The 20459-nt window shown below is 36.0% G+C and overlaps 1 protein-coding gene across 1 annotated transcript; it reads left to right on the top strand.

The window, feature by feature from the left end:
* Positions 1-8547: 8547 nt before the first annotated feature.
* LOC149087098 (uncharacterized) lies at positions 8548-19798 on the top strand. The gene is made up of 7 exons (XM_089231344.1): positions 8548-8716; positions 12036-12107; positions 12234-12434; positions 12558-13735; positions 15471-15846; positions 16283-16465; positions 19240-19798. Exons 2-7 carry the CDS (start codon positions 12050-12052, stop codon positions 19380-19382), a joined length of 2139 nt encoding a protein of 712 aa, XP_089087470.1. The 5' UTR covers positions 8548-8716; positions 12036-12049; the 3' UTR covers positions 19383-19798.
* The last annotated feature ends 661 nt before the right edge of the window (positions 19799-20459 follow it).

Here is a 20459-nt window from a genome sequence, read left to right as displayed (position 1 = left end):
TGCTGACGAAATTTTGCTGACGGGGGAGGGGGGTCAAAAATGGCTGAAAATCTGCTTACGTAATACTTGAATGGCCCCTTGTCAGCAATTGAAATCAAGAACTTCACTGTCTGTGAGAATCTGCACACAAAGACATTGTGTGAGATAACTTTAAAATGCTCATGAAAGACGGTCTGAGACCGATGAGAGGGTTTTTATCAGCTTGTGAGGGAACTGAAGCATTCATACTTTGGCATTGTTTCGTGACAGGATTTCGTCTTCGTTGGCTATGACGTATCTAATATATATATATAAGGGACTTAATTATTTTTATTCTTAAGTATTTTCACGGTGACCATCGCTAGAACCCGGGTTCCAAGCCCACCGGCGCCACGGTGGTGGTCGATTGATGCTGTATTCTATGGCTTCCAGTTTCGAGATGTGAATGCGAGGTGTACATGCACATTTACCAATTACATGGCATGTACCAATTCGTTAGAAATTTCGTAAGGGAATGTGTACGAGGTGAATGCACGGTTAAGTAGTATTAGTAGTAATACAAGATATACAGAAGACTGGATATTGTGAAGATATTTATTATTTGAGATGTTAATTTTTTAAGGAAGGAAAAAACTCATCTCTGCCTCTACCGGGAGTCGAAACCGGGGCCCTCGTTTGCCGGACGAGTGTTCTGACCACTAAGCTACAGAGGAGATAGAGATTTCACTTCGCTAGAGCGTATATGTGCCGAACGGAACCGTGCAATGGACGGTGAACCGATCAGCTACTCTCTATCTCCTCTGTAGCTTAGTGGTCAGAGCACTCGTCCGGCAATCGGGAGACCCGGGTTCGACTCCCGGTAGAGGCAGAGATGAGTTTTTTTCCTTCCTTAAAAAATTAACCTCTCAAATAATAAATATCTTCACAACATCCAGTCTTCTGTATATCTTATATTAACAAGTGGAGAGCGACATTCATGTCATATTAGTAGTAATGAACGTTTATAAAGGACTCTTTGCACATAATGCCAAGCTATACATGTAAGGATTAAAAGTCACAATGGGGTCTTTCTGTAGAGACAGGTAATGTATCTAATGGGCATTCTATACTAAGGGTCTTCAAGCCCTCGGAGCTTCTTGCCGTGGCCCGTGGACGATTTTTAAAAATATAGGAGGGCAATTAAAATAAATATCGGATAGAGCTCGGTGCCGGAGATGTTTTCTACATTCATCGGTAACGTTGCGCATTTGGTAAATTAATGTCATTAAAATAATTTCAAGAATTAAGGAAAAAGATACAATTTCAGAATAAATTGTAAAAATAATTCCAGAATTATTTTTACAATTTTTCAAAATACTTTTTCCCTGGAAGAAATAGTTTGAGAACATCATGAAAGTAATTCCAAAATAAATGAAAGAATAAATAAAAAACTATTTCAGAATTGATGAAAGAAATAATTTCGAAATCGATCAAAAATGAAAAATAATAAAAAAAATTATTTTTTATTGTATAATTTGTTTGTTGAAGGCCCCTGTTATATATATTGTAGTAAAATATGGAAAGGAACTCCAAATATTCATTGGAAAAAAAGTAATAAAATTTTAAGTATCCACGAACACATTATTCGCAACCATCAAACTCACGGGAGAATAATAAACATGTTGTGTTGATAAAATACAGAATTCAACATCCCGACTGCCAAAATCCGCGCTTGTCCCGATATTTAGCAAGTAAATTTTTGCCCTGTCTATACAAATGTGCCCTGCATATCCACCCATTTTGGGAGATGAAACGATAGCAAATATGCACGAATTTTAAATGATTTTTACAAATTTAAAGTCGTATTCAACCCAAACACGTGCGAGTCATTCTTTCATCAATTGTTTTTAGGTATTTAAACCAAAGAATAAATATCGGAAATGGAAAAAAAATTCCAAAATTTACATATATGTAATTTAAAATAGTCGTACTATAAACACACAAAATTCCAAGCATCTGCATTTCCTTCAATAAGAAAGAAAAACACGTACAAAAAAATAAGACACTTTTCTTGGAAGAATTTCTTTAAAATCGCCTTCCTTTGATCAATTTCTTCTTGCGTGAGTTTCTTTTAATGTTTTTTTTTTCCCCTTCTGAGAATGCAAATGATTTCTTTCTTCCCCCTTATCCTTATATTCTTCCCTGTAAAGAATCCCTGAAAAAAATTTTGCATATCTTATCACGTATCCTTGAAATGTATCCTTCCTCTCACCAACCTTAGATCTTATCTTTCCCCTGTTTGCAAATTAGTGCCTTGCTTCCCCGGAACAAAAAAAAAATCCCCAAACAGTTGAATACGAAATGATCCCAACCTTTAAACCTTTTCCAGGTTGAATAATAATAATAATAATAATAATAAATAAGAATAATTCCGGCCTTTAAACATTTTCTGAAGTTTCGATGAAATGTAAAAATATTTCGTGGTTTATTTTTCGGTTTTATTTCTTTCTGTAAAGATTCCGAAAATAAAAGATAAAAATATCCTTTTATGTGAATCTCTGAACTTGACACTTATAATGGATGTGTTTCCTTTAAAAACGTTGGTCGTGTATAAGTTGTTGATTTTTACCCAAAGGATATCGAAGTTGTCTTTCTGATGTTGTGTTCTAGACAAAATTGCATGTCTAGACATATATATTTTTGTCTAGAATGGTTGGAAAGAGACAACTTCATATTCTAAATGTGGTAGTTAATTTTTTCTATACTGTGAATAATCTTCTGCTACGCCATTGAAATTCATATCGCTATGGATCGGGTTTTGCCAGATCATGCAACTGAGAAACAGGGATTAATATTGAATTCATTGGTAAAAACCGGAACACGGCAAAAATTCTTCAAGCCATGACATCTTGCAAAATCTTTCCAGTGCGATTTGTTTATTTCAGTGTCAAATTACGAACTTATAATACACTGGAGATACTATTAGAATTACTTTCTTCGGTGTTAAGGTAACCTCTTCCCATCTGAGCCAAAACTGCCAATTGAAAAAGAAAAAATCTTTTTTTGATGGCTTTGTATTTTTTGTGTGTCAAAATGCCCTTAAAAAAATTAATTGGGAATATAATTAATTAATTAGTTTAGTCGGTATGTATTTACTAGGACCATTTGGGTTAGGTTCACATATGTGTACCTCAGGTCTTAACTTGAAAAAAGAATCATTAAAAACCGTTAAAAATTAGGCATATTTGTTACTCTGGAGAGAAAAGGTTTTTGAATATTGGGGGTGGAGGGACACTTGAATATCGGGGGAGGGGGTGCGTGTATTATTGTCGATCCATAAATCTAATAATATCTATAATCCATAAATATATAATCAATAAATCCATAAATATATAATCAATAAATCCATAAATATATAATCAATAAATCCATAAATATATAATCCATAAATCTGTAATCCATAAATCCATAAATATATAATCCATAAATCTGTAATCCATAAATCTGTAATCCATAAATCCATAAATCTGTAATCCATAAATCCATAAATCTGTAATCCATAAATCCATAAATTTGTAATCCATAAATCCATAAATCCATAAATCTGTAATCCATAAATCCATAAATCTGTAATCCATAAATCCATAAATCTGTAATCCATAAATCCATAAATCTGTAATCCATAAATCCATAAATATATAATCCATAAATATATAATCCATAAATCCATACATATATAATCCATAAATCTATAATCCATAAATCCATAAATACCGTATAGTAGAGTCTCGAGTGTCCGAGGTTCCGGATAATCCGAGGTGCAGGAATTTTTTTTTATAAATCCCTCTTGTGTGTGAACTTCTCTGTCGATTCACCAAGAATGCATTTTATTTCATTTTGGTTGATTCTCTTCTTACGAATGCGAGCAGTTTCAGTTTCAAGGAGTCTCTGGTGGAGCCCCCAGACCAGAATTTTTTGCAAGCCCCCCTACAGTATATTTATAGTTTAAAAAAGAAGTTATAGTGTTCATATCGGGCCCCAGGAATCCAAGAACCCCCCGTCAGCCAACCTTATAAAGAAGTCATCGATCTCGGTAGACCAATCTTAATGAACTATGCAATTGAATATATATAGCCAAACTTATATATATACCACTACTTCTTAACCGCACATGCAGCTCGTAAGCAATCCTCTGGAAAATTTCAAAGCAGTTTATTACATGTGTTCCGAGTGGATACGTGGCCGTCACGTATTTACGTTATCAGTGTTATGTGTATTTCGTGTTCAGCTGGGTGTTATATTGTTATTTCGAGAGCATTATCATCAGTCTCCGCCAAGTTTATAAATTCTATTTTTATTTATTTAGAAAAGAAAAACACCACAAAACTAAACAAAGAAAAAAGACAATTACAAAAACAAACGCTATTTGACCCAAAGGGATGATCTTTCCATGGGTCACAAAGAGTAACTTGTGACAAGATTCATGGCAACTTCCAAGTGTACAAAAATAAACAGTAATAATTACTAATCAATTTCACAATTTTTTTTAAGGAAAAAAAAACTATAGAAATGTTACGCTCCCCATTGTCTTTATACCATGATATTCAACCTACGTTTTCAAGGAAAAAGAATGTGGTTTTAGTTCCACCAAAAATCATTCCAATTCAATTCATTTCCAAGTATGTGCAGTAAAATCTTGCTACGATAATCTGCGGAACACGAAAAAATATCGTTGTAGATGGGTTATTGTTGTATTGGGAGATAGCATTGCCATCAAATTTGTGATGTTGATGGCATCTCTTTTGTGTTTGGCATTGTTGATACCTCCATAAAATTCGTTTGCAAGTATTTATTTAGCTGCAAAAAATTCTGATTATTTAGTAAATTAATAAATTTCTGTTAGTATCACTATCACTCTGTATAAGGCAGTTTATCTCACAATACTTTTGTGAACTACACAGAAAGCAGTTTCACGGAAACTTCATTGACAATTTCGGAGGGTAGATAGTGCGAAATACAGATGTTATGAAACATCCTCGAAAGAACAAAAACTGGTGAGGAATTTAGAAATGCATTGAAGGTGATTTTGCAGCGAAATACAAAAAATATCGTTGTGTATTAGCAGTTTCAAAATATCCTCAAAAAATGTTATTATGCAGAGGGATTTATTGTAGTCAAGGATATCGTTTGTATCGAGAGAAGTTTGTGCATTTATTAGACTATGGGCAAATACGATTTGAAAATACCGTTACGTCGAGTATAAAGGTAGCGAGATGTCACACTGTACTGCAATTCGAATTCAGTGCCACATGTATGTCTTCGAATACGAGTTCCTAGTGCCATCTACTGAACGAATATCGATGTCGAAACTAAAGATTCGCGGAGGAGTATCGATTGAATAGCCCTGTTATTTACTCGTGAAACAATTTGAAGAGATGGCAGCAGCTGCCCCAAAATTTGTGCCCCATTATTTTATATCCATATCAACTGTGCGGATAGTCCTTAAAAGTCCTTATAGAGTAAAGTTTTAATCATCTATATACGCTATTCGACTTGTAAACGGTAATTACTTTCCAAAATTACCATCAAGCGACTTGTAAATCCAGAGTAAAAACTTTCTCCCCAAGAAAGAAAACCCTACGAGAATATTAATTTATGATTATAATAATTTATAATATAACCATAATAAATTTGTATTATTATGACGGGGGGGGGGAGAGAAGGCGCTAAGGAAAGTAAAAGCGTGTAATGTTTCAAGGCAGGTAGAAAAGCACGAGAACATGCGTGCTATACGAAAACTATCACGAGAAACAGCTGCTGTATGAAACGATGAGAAAAATTCATATAGTCGAGTAAATAATGAAATATGGTTTACGCTCTTTTTCATGTGCATACACATAAATTACAGTGAAAGGTCACGTGAGTCATGAGCGTAAAAAATCGTTGGCCATGCTTTTCTCACGTTTTCGTTGCTCTTTCTCTTCTTTCTGTGTCACGTTTAACACGACTGGCCCGATCATGAAAAAATCAAATCTCATCCAGGCATTAATAAAAGGTATTTCCCGTCCACGTCCTCCTGAGAAATTATGGAAAATTTTGATTTATTACGCGTTTTCGAGCTTAGCGAAAAGCGTAAATAAATTTTAAAAAAACTAAATACACAATTTATGTTAATTACTTCATATTTAAAATTGCATATGATAAATATTAGTTATTTATGTGTTAGTTGGATTGGTTTCGATTCCCTTCAAAAATTCCGCTCCAATGAGAAAAGACCGATTCTTTCCCCCATGAATCAACTTGTCTCATAAAATTATCTTGAAGGGAGCCCTGGGCACAAGCGTTTTACGGGACCCCCATGGTGTCCCATCCCAAAAAAAAGACATACAAAATTAGGGAATGCACAGAAATTCTGAAAAATACGAGCAAACTGAATAAAAGTGATGAAAATTTAGAATCAATGAAAGAAATGATTTCAGAATTAATGAAAGAATTAATTCTGAAATTAATTCAATTAATTTCAGATAATAAAAAACATAAAAATAAAATAACTTAATTTCATTATTTAGGAAAGAAATGGTTTCAGAATTAATGAAACGAATTATTTTAGAATTAATGAAACGAATTATTTTAGAATTAATGAAACGAATTATTTTAGAATTAATGAAACGAATTATTTTAGAATTAATGAAATGAATTATTTTAGAATTAATGAAACGAATTATTTTAGAATTAATGAAAGGAATTACTTCAGAAATAAGGAAAGAAATGATTTCATAATCAATGAAAGAAATGATTTCAGAATTAATGAATGAAATTATTTTGGAATTAAGGAAACAAATGGTTTCAGAACTAATAAAAGAAATGATTTCAGAATTAACGAAAGAAATGATTTCAGAATTAATGAAAGAAATTATTTCAGAATTAATGAAAGAAATTATTTCAGAATTAATGAAAGAAATGATTTCGGAATTAATGAAAGAATTTCATAATTAATGAAAGAATTTCAGAATTAATGAAAGAAATGATTACAGAATTAATGAAAGAATTGATTTCAGAATTAATGAAAGAATTAATTCTGAAATTAATTCAATTAATTTCAGATAATAAAAAACATAAAAATAAAATAACTTAATTTCATTATTTAGGAAAGAAATGGTTTCAGAATTAATGAAACGAATTATTTTAGAATTAATGAAATGAATTATTTTAGAATTAATGAAATGAATTATTTTAGAATTAATGAAACGAATCATTTTAGAATTAATTAAATGAATTATTTTAGAATTAATGAAATGAATTATTTTAGAATTAATGAAACGAATCATTTTAGAATTAATTAAATGAATTATTTTAGAATTAATGAAACGAATTATTTTAGAATTAATGAAACGAATTATTTTAGAATTAATGAAACGAATTATTTTAGAATTAATGAAATGAATTATTTTAGAATTAATGAAACGAATTATTTTAGAATTAATGAAACGAATTACTTCAGAAATAAGGAAAGAAATGATTTCATAATCAATGAAAGAAATGATTTCAGAATTAATGAATGAAATTATTTTGGAATTAAGGAAACAAATGGTTTCAGAACTAATAAAAGAAATGATTTCAGAATTAACGAAAGAAATGATTTCAGCATTAATGAAAAAAAGGATTTCAGAATTAATGAACGAAATTATTTCAGAATTAATCAACGAAATGGTTTCAGAATAAAGGAAAGAAATAATATCTGTGGGGTATATTACTGTATATATTCGCGTTGAAAACACATTGCATTCAAAATACAAATATCTATAAAAAAAAACATTCTAATACAAATACAAATACAAATACAAATACAACGCCACAACAGGCAAATTGCCCAACGAGGTGGCTGACTTAAGAACATCATGGATCCCCGAGCCCCTACCTACTACTGCTACACCACACATGAACCCCCCTCCCCCCGCGGAACCCCCCAACGAATCGGTACATGCGGGAATGTGCGTGTACGTGTAGTGCAACCTGACGTAAAGTTTGTTTCTGTGTAATGCTTGTTATGTGTAGTGCTGTCATCTGCCCCCAGTTTTTACTAATCCAATAAAATTTAAAACTATATCAGGAATATATATATTTTTTTGAACATACGAGTTCTCATTTCCAACGTTATACTTAATATCATCATTTATCTCTATTTCTGCGGAGGAGGATCCTATACATATTTATATAAATAGTTCACGTATCGCTAAAACTGATCTCGAAGAACAAAATAGAGAAGATGGCGGGACTCGCCATTTACCGCCAATCGAATAACGTATTGAGGTGATTCCAAATCTCATCAGGAAAACTATCAAAGAAAGCACGTCCTTTCACTTTGGATATTGTTCGTAATATTGAATAGCCCTCTCTCTCTCTCTCTCTCTCTCTCTCTCTCTCGCTCTCTACCTATCACTGGCCGCGTTAAAGCTAGTCTTGGGCGAAAAGAAAAATGATGAAACTAGAAAGAGACTAAGACGGTAAAAGGGGGGAAAAAATGAATAAGAATATACTTTGGGTGAAGAATAATAAAATGGAACAGATGGTGCAGCTGCGGCACCGATTAGTTTTGTCCTTGGTAAACAAGTGGAACCTTCTCTGGACTCGGTTCCGAGAGATGAATCTTCAAATCTTTTTGTTCTAAGATGGCATCCTGATATTCTTTTTTTTATTTATTTCATTTGTATTATGTCGAAGAATCGATTGTCGATTGTTTGTGTCTTTGATCTTCACGGTGAGTTCTTATCGATTTTCTTATTATTACTTCTTTTTATATATATATATACTAGAGCCCGGAAGTTTAGGCACTAAAAATGGCCAAAATAGACAGGCGAACGGCACTAAAAATGCCTTAAATAGGCACTAAAGAAAGGCATTTATAATTAATGGGAAAAAGGGAAAGTAACTGAAAGCTACGATTTTAAGGGGCTTAAAACCTGACTAGAAAACTGGATGCACTCACTGAATCTACTGTTTCAATAATAGATTATAACAAATATATTATTAACTATGTTGATATTATTACGTCAAAAAAAAAAAGTATTAGTGATCTCTCGCTTAGGGTTATGTCTAAGTTCGAGTTAATGGAATAATTGATATGTAATTAGCTAACATATACAGTCGAATCCCGTTATAACGAACTCCGAGACCGGAGAAATCACTTCGTTATAACGAAATTTCGTTATAATGGAATTCCAGGTTTTTGCATTATTCCTATGTAAACTTATCTGAAGGATCAGCCCCCTCCCAGATAATTTTACATAGGAACATCCTTCATAACGAAGCGATTCCTCCGGTCTCTTGGAGTTTGTTATAACGGGATTCAACTGTGCAACGTTTTCATACGAAATCATTTACAAAATCATTATTTCCAGGACTATCAGCTCCAACCCACCCTGTTGATGCAGGTATCGATCAGTTATTCATTTAAAATGTTCGGCAATGTATGAGAAAGACATGCTGCGTGAAGCATGCGGAGAAACAAACTCCTAGTTCATTCTAAACTTTTCTCATATATGGGTTGCTTTCGTCTAGAAATCTCACATACATCTTGATGGGAATTCGACGGTACGGTGATGATCTGAAAGCTATGTATAGCTGAGATGAAAAGTCTTAGTCACTTTTAACTGTCAATCACCAATTTTCTTGTCTCTCGGGCAATTACTCCATTATGCGTTTATATAGGACCGGGGTTGCTGATGAGAATAAATATTAAGAGGAGATTTTAAAAAGGAAAATGTTGTCAATGCTAAAAATATCTAAATCTCTAAAACATACGAAAAAACATAGAAAAAATGTCGAAATAGGCATTTACGGAAGGCAAACGTAAAAAAACATTTGCAAAGAAAGTGCAAAAATAAGCAAAAAAAAGGCATTTGTTGCATTTTGTCTGAACTTCAGGGCTCTAATTATTACAGTAGAACCCCCTCTTAACGAACACCCCTCCCTCAGATGCGGTCACCCCTCTGTTGTAGCCAAAAACTAATTTCACCATTTATAATAAAAGTATGCAATTCAGACTCCTGATTAACGATCACTCCCCTCTTTTACGAACAGATTTTTTTTTGTCCCGTCAGTGACCGCAAAAGAAAGGTTTTTACTGTATTTTGTCATCTTGATATTATGCTGGTTACCACTTGCCTTAGTTGCGTCTAGTAGATATGTGTAATTACGAACAGTGACGCATCGGAGCCAGGGGTGCCGTGGGTGCTGCACAGCACCCACATTATTGTATAGAACAAGTTTGAGCGCCCTCAGAATCGAGGGAAAAAATGAGAATTTCTTGCTTGTGATGCTCAAGCTGAGCAACCACAAGTCTAAAGCATTCAGACACCTATTGTTAGAAACAGATCATACATTTAACACCGCTTATTAAAATCACAGACAATGTTATCATTCGAGTATTGTTATCACTTTCGCTAAGTTCGGGACGGACCAATGTCATAACATACAAAAAAATTCGTTTATGGTTATCGGGACTTCCCTTTATGTTATCAATTTTTTTAGGAAATTTTTTTTTTCTTTTGTATGTTTTGAAGTTAATATTGAACCATTCAATTTTCCCCTATAAGTAATCATTATCAATATGCAAGACTAAAGGAAATCTTCCTTGTTGACTTCTTACGACTTCTTGACGTTTTGTTATCTTTTTTGCTCGTAATAATCAATCACCGGTGTGCTAATGCTTCTTGTGTTTCTAAGAATTACTAATTGTAGTTACGCGCTAGGTCGGCATGGGCGTACCCAGCGAGGGGCAGAGGGGGGCAGCTGCCCCCTCCTCCCAGAAGAGAAGTTAAAGTGTAGTAATTGGTACACAGCACAGACGTATCAATTTAGCATCGATGAGTTGCCCCCACCACCTAGTTCAGATCCTGGGTACGCCCTTGCAGAGCGATAAGATACTCGCCTGCAGTACCAAAGGATGTTTAAAGGTATCGCGTATTCGATACCCAATTCGTCCTCGTCAGAAACTTTTCTGGCAGGGTACAACAAAAACAGCGACCACAGAAAAAGATTACTACCTATGAGAGTCCCACATCGAGGTGTTAACGCACCAACCTCTCGGTGAGCACAAAAAAACACTGGCGTTCGGAATCGGAATTAAATTATAGGTCCCAGTCTAATTAGCCCTTGTGTGCAGGAAAATGAACGTGGTGCGACAAAAATTACCAAATGTTCATTGCAGACCGCTGAAAAATTAAGTGAACGTTTTCGTGAACCGACATAAATAAGAAATAATTTGCGAAAAGCGAAAAAAAGAAAGAAAATACCCTAATCTTCTGTATAAATGTTTCATATTTATACCTTGCTATTATAAATGCGAGAAACACTGTTAGGGTAGGAGCCCTGCTGTCACCTATTGAATAAAAACAAAAACCCCATCTGTTATTATTCTTGAAATATGCCCGTTAAAAAATGATTTTAAAACGATATTCAACATGAAAAAATACACATCATATATAATATACTTATTTTCATTCTGCATACTGATGTAAATTCTGTCCGCCGAAAAATATCGGTTACTATGTTTTTTAAGTGTTTACAAAAAGTTATTTTGCGACAAATGTAAAAACGTCGGAACCAGTATTTTGATGCAAAAAAAAAAAAAAATTTACACCGTATGCAACAAATAAAAAATTTACAAATTCTTAGTATACGTTGTTCATTTTTGTACTGCGCATCGATTCACAACCAGCTACCATTTTATTTTGAGAATTAGGATAGATAGTTCTACTTTTATTTGATAGACGGCAGCGCAAGTCCTAGCACAAAAATTTCTCTATTTCAAGCAATATTCATGCGCATTTCTCTACTGTACAAAAATTATCGGAACGAAAATAATATCGGCCTTCGAAAAATTTTCTCCATCCCTTCATTAAGACGTTCCTGAAATTTAATTATTTTAGGATGGATACACCTAAGGCTTTAGATCGCTCAGAACACGCCTCAGAAAGTCGTTCCTTGGAAGTGGTCATTCATGGAGATTTCTCTGTAAATTTTGAGAGAATTTCGTTTCAACGAACATATGTACCAATTTACATTGAAAATTTCAGGTTGACAAATTAAAATGGTTTGGAAGACATCGAACTGTGCTCTGTTTTGCATGAACTGTTTGGTGTTTGCTGGTGAGTGATATTTCTCATTGTATGAAAATTATATCGAAAAATCAAAATGAGTTCCGTATAATTATAATTCGAAATGTTGCACGCCTATATCCACATAATTACAATAGATATTTTTCGTTCCAACAGGCGTTTCGTCCCTTGCTCCTTTTCTCAGCGTACACATGCGTTCACTCGGTCTAGGAACGATTCTGAGTGCAGTTTGCGTACACGCGGCTTCAGGAATCCTCAGCTGCCTCTTGCCACTTCTAATGATGACGATGACAAGTGGTAAATCGCTCATCTCCGGAGCAACTGGACCACGGCGGACGTCCCAGTTTCTCGTAATCAGTAAGAATATCCAGCTAAGCATTTTCATTGCTAAATCGAATGCGATTCGATTAATTAATTAATCGAATCGAATTGATGATGAATTCCAAAATCGAATTTCACTACCATCATTTTCAATTTTAGGTGAGAAAATGACTACTTACAAGTGGCTGCTTTGTGCATCACTATTACTGACTGCTATCTTCTATGGAAGTCTTCTGTCAGTTCCACGTGTGGTGAGTATACCAAGGAGGCCGCTAGCGGAATTCGAATGCAGAGTGTCGTCCACGAGAGACGGTCTTCATGTCGAGACTGCTACTTTCAGAATGGAGAAATGCAAGAACTTTGTCACTTGTCAACAGGCTGTAGAGAATTGGCCTGGTAAAGTGAGTTTCACGTTATCACACTGTCAGGAGCTGTGTCCAAGAAGTAACAGTTCCAGGGAATATACAGCCCAGCCTCTCCATATATGCTTCAGGACGATGCCGACAGAATCCAATTCGAGGGATAGGCACCTATGCGTTATCCATCACAAGAGCTTCGAACCGAGAGTCCTTAAATTCCACGTCGCTTTAGATGAATGGACGTCTTTCGAGCAGAAAAATGTCTCGCTGTCGGAATTTGTCACTACTTCCGTAAAATCATCGAACAGTCAAAAGATGGCTGCAATCAACGTCTGTGACTACAAGCCTATAAAAGAACAAGAGGCCTTGTTCCTGGACGGTAAACCGTACGACGACATATCTTGTCGTTCACCCGGAGTAATATCCTCCTGCATATTCAGGTGCATGTTAGGGATCACCGAGAATGAACCAAACACTCACAAGTACACCGAGTCACAGTCTTGTCACGATACCATCGGAGATCCAAGTAAAACTTTCTGGTCTTACATATGCCTGCGAAGTCTCGCGGATGGATTTATGATGTCGACCCTCTGCCTCTTGGATATTTTGGACATAGTTAGCTGCACTGGAAGACCCTTGCAATACGATCGTTTGCGGATATTTTCCGCGGCTACTTTAATGTGCGGGTCACCTTTCGTTGGGGCCCTTGTAGACTATTATAGCAGCTGGAATAGCAGCGGAGGATCTGGAAGCCATGACTTTACACCGGCGTTCCTTATCGCAGTAGCATTTCTGCTAATTGCTTGTGCCGTACTGCTTATCGTTCCTCTGAAGGTGATTCCCGAAAGCAACAGGTTCGAGTCATCTGATGTCCCACCCACGCCTGAGCTGATTCGGTCTTTCTGGTGGGACTGGACCGAAGCTTGCTTCACGGTGGCCGTCGCTATACTGCTCGGATCATTCTGGGGCTTTTCACAAGTAAGTGGCTAATATAATTACCACTTTCCCTTAAGTTTGCTTTATAATACGACTTCAATGGCGACAGAATATTCATCAACAATAACTACTGAAAACTTTCAGTCTTCCATTCGGCAAAAATCAGAACATGAATAATCAAGGGACCAGGTCCGACTTTCACACGAGGTCCCAGGAAAAGCAGAAATTAAAGGTCCTGTGAATGAGGAAAAAAGGATGTATAAATAGTCAGTAAATGTATGGTTTTTCGAATTTTCGTCCAAACTGAAGGAGCCTAGGGCAAGTGCCCCAATTGTCTCGGCAGAACTACATCGTCAAACTGAAAATTATTTACTGTATTCAAGCATTTGCTTAAAGTTCTAGGGAATATCTTGAGAAAGCTCAAAAACACTTGGGAGGGTAGGCCTCAAACTACAATATTTTTATAGATATCATAGAGATATTAGCATATATTCGGAGAGGGCATAAGCCCAATACGAGTTTCTGCCTATGCATTTAAGTGAATAACTTTACGATCAATATTTTATACTAGCTACAATACCCGGCGCTGCCCGGGTTTTCTTCAATGGGGCTTTTTTGGATCATTTGATATCTCCCTCTTTCTTTGAGGGACATGCAAACCGTGTCTAAAGATAACCAATATGGCGACGTCCTGCGCGACTCATGAAATAAACAAATCTAAATTTAAAAAAACGTAGAAATGAATAGCCCCCCCCCCCCCCCCGTGTTTTTTTATGGGTGTTAAATATTTCGATTCCCTCCCCCCTGAACTTCAAGTTATCTATTTCTGCCTGTTTCAGCTTCCAAAAATGCTTAATTAAAGCTGTGGAATTTTTTCGATGCACTTTACAGGCCCCAAAACTAATTTTAAAAACATCCTAAACTATATGAATTTAAGCAAATAAATATCAAAAGACAATACGGAGACATTAATTTTCATGATTGGGAAGATATAAATAAAAAGTTGAAATCAATGTTATTACATGGATATCCAACTCAAAAGTAGATCCGGCAAATTATTCATATTTTTAATTTTCTGGGCTTCGTATCTCCAAGTGAATTCAATATTTCAAAAATCGAGAATTCAATTTAATTTTTAAAATTATTGATGTGGCAGGAAACCCTCCCCCCCACTAAATTTCCGTATTTATGCAGTTAAATCGGCAATTTTAATAGTGATTTCTATGAGGATCACCCTTTTCCTGACCCTCAAAGCGATGATGGTGATGATTATGACGTCTATTCAAAAAGCCTCATTACTGAGAGTATTGAAAATGTGGCAAACCATTATAAAGGCATAACTGGCAGCATCAAAGAAGTGACAAACCATTGTAAAGACATAAACACGTCTGAAACTCATCGCTAGGGAACCACGGTAACCAAAGTAAACGTTCGGAAAGTGATTGTTGAGGCCCAAAAACCATTGTTGCCGGACAGTTTTTTGCCCATTTGGGGCATTTGCCCTGGTCTGACGAAATTTTAAAGTAGCCTATCGTTCAAGTCGGGTTCCATTTGGTATATATGCAAAATTTGGCGACGATCGATCTAAAATTGTAGATTTGTATAGAGAACATACACACACACACACAGACACACAGAAAATCAATTTTATATATTTGGCGACGATCGATCTAAAATTGTAAATTTGTATAGAGAACATACACACACACACACAGACACACAGAAAATCAATTTTATATATATAGATTACTCGTATATTTTCGATTTGCTTCTGTAGGTTTTTACGCCCTGGATATTAGAGGATATGGGGTACAGTTATTGGATGTTGGGCCTCGGAGAAACGCTTTGTTTCGGATGCAGCTTACCGTTCATCATCATGGCTGCGAATCTATTTCAGAGTATCGGCGACACCCAACTTATAATCATGGCCTTCGCATTCCATGCGATCCGATTGACTGCCATCTCGTTCTTCGTGGAATCGTCGGTGAACTTTCGACTGTGGTGGCCACTTCCATTCGAGGCTATGAAAGCCGTTGCATTACCTATAGGTTGGGTCAGCATCTGCAATAGGGGTAAGCGAGCTCTGGCACTAGGCAACATAGAGCGCCAAGTGGCTTTGCATTGCTTATTGCATGTTCTTCATTTCGCCTCAGGTGAGTTTAACAGCACACATATTCGTACTAAATATAATATGTACTTCATCAATATACAGGGTGATTCAGAAAAACATCGTCAAACTGAAAGCACAATTCAGGCATACGATAATATTCCACAATCATATAGAAACATACTATGTTCCTATGTGATTTTGGATTGTTGTCGTAATTGCCTGGATTGCCCTTTCAGTTTAAAGATGTTTTTCTGAATCACCCTGTATATTGATAAAGTACATATTATATTTAGTACGAATATGTGTAATAATTCTATTAGGTCATGAGATGAACTTACCAATTCTATCTTCAAAATAATCAAGTAAATGATAAATAGTAGAGAGCAATGTAAGATGTAAAAATAAAACTCTTTATGTACGAGGGAAGACGAATGTAGGAAGCAAAAAATCTATTTTGAATACTTTATATTCTGTTGCAGGTCGTCTTTTAGGAGTTGCAGCTTTTGGTTTCTTGGGTAATGCCCAAGGTTTGCCTATCGCTTGTGGTGTTGCGGCATTTTTTGCTCTATTATCTGCAGTAGGAAGCTTAGCACTCCTCCAATTCCATTTCAAGCCTTTGAACCGAAAAAAATCACTGGCACATCGGACAGAACAGATGCAACGTAAGTATATGTTACGCATACAATCGAACATTTTTTAAGAAATTTTAAGTATGGATTTTGAACACCGATATATTCAAATAAAATAACAAAGAGCATGGAAGTTTTTCTCTACATCAGCAATAAGAGACACCAATTCTAACCATGAGTCTGACCAACACCATCTATAGCAGAAGGTCCCCGCGTGAGGTTCGTGACGTCACTGAAAAAGTCATCTCTCGCCTGGAACCCCTTTATATGAAGGCGTCTTAATCTCGCCTATAGTCACTAGATATATCAAGTCGACACATGCGTCATCTATATCGTTTTTTGTAGCACATCCATTGGCTATATGTGAAATGGCCTTCAGTGACGTCACGAGCTTCGCGCGGAAGACCCGCATCCTAAAATAAGACATTTATAAATAAATGTGTTCAGCTAAATAAATTATGTAAAATTCACATTCAACACTATACAAAACGCATTTTAATTTTCAAACTATGAAGTGCGACTCTCAGAAAATTGCTAAACTTTGCTGAGGTGCCTACTGAGTGATAAGAAGTAACCAAGAGTTTAACAGATATTCATTCAGTTATTATTTTAATCCAATCAACTCATATGACGCGACGTTCCTTCATATTAGCTATCTTGGAAGTTATATACAACTGTATATATGGCGCGTGACGTTCACATAAACGGAATTAAAGCAGCACCTCCTAGAGATAGAAGGCCTCCGCAGTCCGCTTGTGACGTCAATAAGTAGTCCATTTTCCCTCAGAATATTCAGGGGGGAAAAAATTCCCTGCTCATTCCAGTATCATCGTTGTGAGGAAAAGAAATGATCGGTCTCAGAATTGGCGGTTTTTATGCCCCACATCCAATCACTATGCGGTATTTGTGAGCCAATCAGGAAGATTCTACGATAAAATAAGAAGAAACGAAATAGGATGCTGTGTTTCAAAATGTGACAAACTTGCTAGGTAGTATAAATGATGTTTATGGTAAACAGTGCAGAGGACTTCTATCTCTAGGAGGTGGTGCTTAAAGGCCCAGTTACGAAAGGACGTGAACGTCACGGCACACTAGTTCATTGGAGAAAATCTGAGTGCAGGTTTTTACACATAGGACAGTGGTTCTCTAACTTTTTTCTTTCGCGGCTCCCTTGCCGAATTCATGGTTCATCTGCAGCTCCCCAGAATAATTTAGTAGACATTTCTACTTATAAATGGCCTCCTTCAAAGCATAAATAGACACACAAATCATATTTCCAGTTCGTCACGACGACGTCCCTGACAAAAGTTGGCGACGCCCTAAGTAGCCACGATGCACTTTGAGATACACTGACATAGGCTATTTAAATCATTAGAGTTAAATTTAGAGTTTATTGAGTTAATATAAATGCTGCAACTAATCACAGGGCAAGAGAAACTCAAGTGGCAAAAAATAGATGGCTTTTTTTTCTCAGCCCAAGATATCAAGGAAACAAATATTTTCTGGATGTTGTGCCGAGGTGAACTCGGAAAGAAAAGTCATCTGGTCTCCGCCGGGACTAGAACTCAGGCCCTCTTGCAAACCGGGCAAGAATGCTACCACCATCTACACCAGTGGTTCTCAACCGGGGGCCATATGGCCCCCTAGTGGTACTGGGATACTTCAAGGGGGCCACGGAAAGAAATGGAGAGAGGGGCCATGACAGGTGGTTTGGAGAGCTGCAGAGAGCTGAGAAGAAAAATTAAGGTGTGAAGAAATGAGGGTTTTATATTAGTGAATATACACTTAAAGAATCCAACAAAACCACCCATAAAACCAGGGCCGTCTAAGGGCATGGTCTACATTTTGCATCAAGTTCCCTAGGATGGGGTTTTTCGTAGGTCCTCGCTAGATTTTTCACAGACCCCTTCTCTACATTAAATTTATAGTGTGAAAAACAAAAAATTATGAAAACCATATCAGGCCCCGGGCTGCATCTCTGTCAGTCCCACTCTTGTGAGGGGTCATGCCCGGGATCTCATGTCCATAAGTGGCCCCACCATATGTATAGTACAATCAATTTTGAAAATAAATAGGAAATATGTAGGAAGTTTATTTCCAGCTAACTATGGGCTACCATAGCATACTACTACTTTGCTGGGGGGGGGGGGGGGATCATGATGTTGATAGATAGAATTAGATACAATAGATATTGTTGTTGATCCTGATAGAAGTCGGACAAGCGGGGAGATCAATAAATTCTAGGCCAGTGGTCAGTGGAGGCCAATTTGCTTTGCAAAATTTTCGTTCAGTGTAAATTCACTGAAAAAATCATTTCAATACGTACAAAAGATCTTGCTTTTAGATGAGAGTTGAAGACTCTGGGTAAAACAGGGGAGCCACGAGAAAAAAAATATGGTCCAAAGGGGGCCACGGGCAAAAAAAGGTTAAGAATCACTGATCTACACCACTAGACACACGACCCACGCTTCACGCGCTGTGGCGTGAAGCGCTGAAGTAAAGATTCACCATCTCTCTTTTTTTCAGATTTCAAGGGGATTGAGAACTTGAATGAGAAAACAATTAACTCGCTGTTTGTTATACATTGCTTTATACTAAAGATTATACAGTAGAGGGGTCTGTGGTCTTCGTTTTGCTAGAAGAGAGTCATTGGACTTAATTTTAATGGCGAAGAGGGTCCATAGAACACAACAGGATGAGAACCCATTCTAAAAGAACAAGCACTACATCAGATTGTAAAGATATAAATAGCTCTACAAAGACAGAAAAATATGAATCATTCACTAGTTTTATTTATTTCATGTTAGGCCTGATGAATGCTGGCTCTTGTATTGAATTATTTGATCGGTGGCCCTTTCTGAATGGACAATTTGTACCACTTGCTGGAGGAAGTATAGAAGACTTCAGTGAAGAAGATGATGGCAACAAGAATTTAAGTACTAACTCTTGACAAAGTTTCATTCTCCAGAGAAGATCTGTATTTAAATTATGTCTATTTAGAGCTTAGAGCTTAATATTAAGCAACTTGACCTAGATCAAAACTAGATGCTTTAAGGCACAGATTACCAACATGGGAGAATGTTCCGGGGGGAGCGATACGGGTATAACATAGGATATTATGGGTTAGATTGCATTGGGAGCGATGGGAGAAAAAAATTTCTGAAGAAGGGGGCGATGAGACAAAAATGGTTGAAGGAACTATGCTTTAAGAAATAGATAACAACATTATGTATATTATGTTTTATATGTGTCTTGTCAATGTTTAGGCATTCAAAGATACTCATCAATGATCTCATCCATCATTATTTATGAAATAACTAGTTTACTGTAATACTGTAATAATAAAGTTCATGTTTCATCGTGTTCAATCACTTTATTTTTACATCCAACAATTTAACGACACTTTTGGCAAAATCTACTAGCCTGTACAATAATTTATATATATATATAGCAAAGCTATACATACTCATCTTGAAAAACGCACCATAATTCCAAGATTAATGAAAGCCTCATCCAAGATAGAGCAATAAATAACACTTTATTCAATGAATATGGAGATAGACATCCAAAATGTTAACATGTATCACACAAGAATGCTTCCATCCATGAATTCTAGATGCAAAAACCAATAATGTTGAACATAATTAATGAAGGAAATTTATTCTTACATTCTTAATAACTAGAGCCCGGAAGTTTAGGCACTAAAAATAGTCGAAATAGGCAGGCAAAAAGGCACCAAAAATGCCTGAAATAGGCACTATAAAAAGGCATTTATAATTTATGGAAGGAAAAAATAACTAAAACTCAGGTATTAAGGGTCCAAAAACTAGCTGAAAAATAGGTTGCATTTGATCCCTCTACTTCTTTAATTATGGTTTTATAATAACTGCATTATTATTCAAGTTAAATTGATTTCAAGCCCAAACTAAAATAATAATAAACCTTCAGGATTAGGTGCATCCCAGGGCCACCATTACCAGAAGCAGAGCCCACAGAGAAAATGACCTGTGGGGGCTCCTTCAAGTTG

This window comes from Pholcus phalangioides, unplaced genomic scaffold (genome assembly GCF_987345545.1).
Source record: "Pholcus phalangioides strain wild (caught in Gottingen) unplaced genomic scaffold, Ppha-v1.0 ptg000004l_1, whole genome shotgun sequence".
Classification (NCBI taxonomy): domain Eukaryota; kingdom Metazoa; phylum Arthropoda; class Arachnida; order Araneae; family Pholcidae; genus Pholcus; species Pholcus phalangioides.
This window is presented reverse-complemented; position numbering and strand designations above follow the sequence as displayed.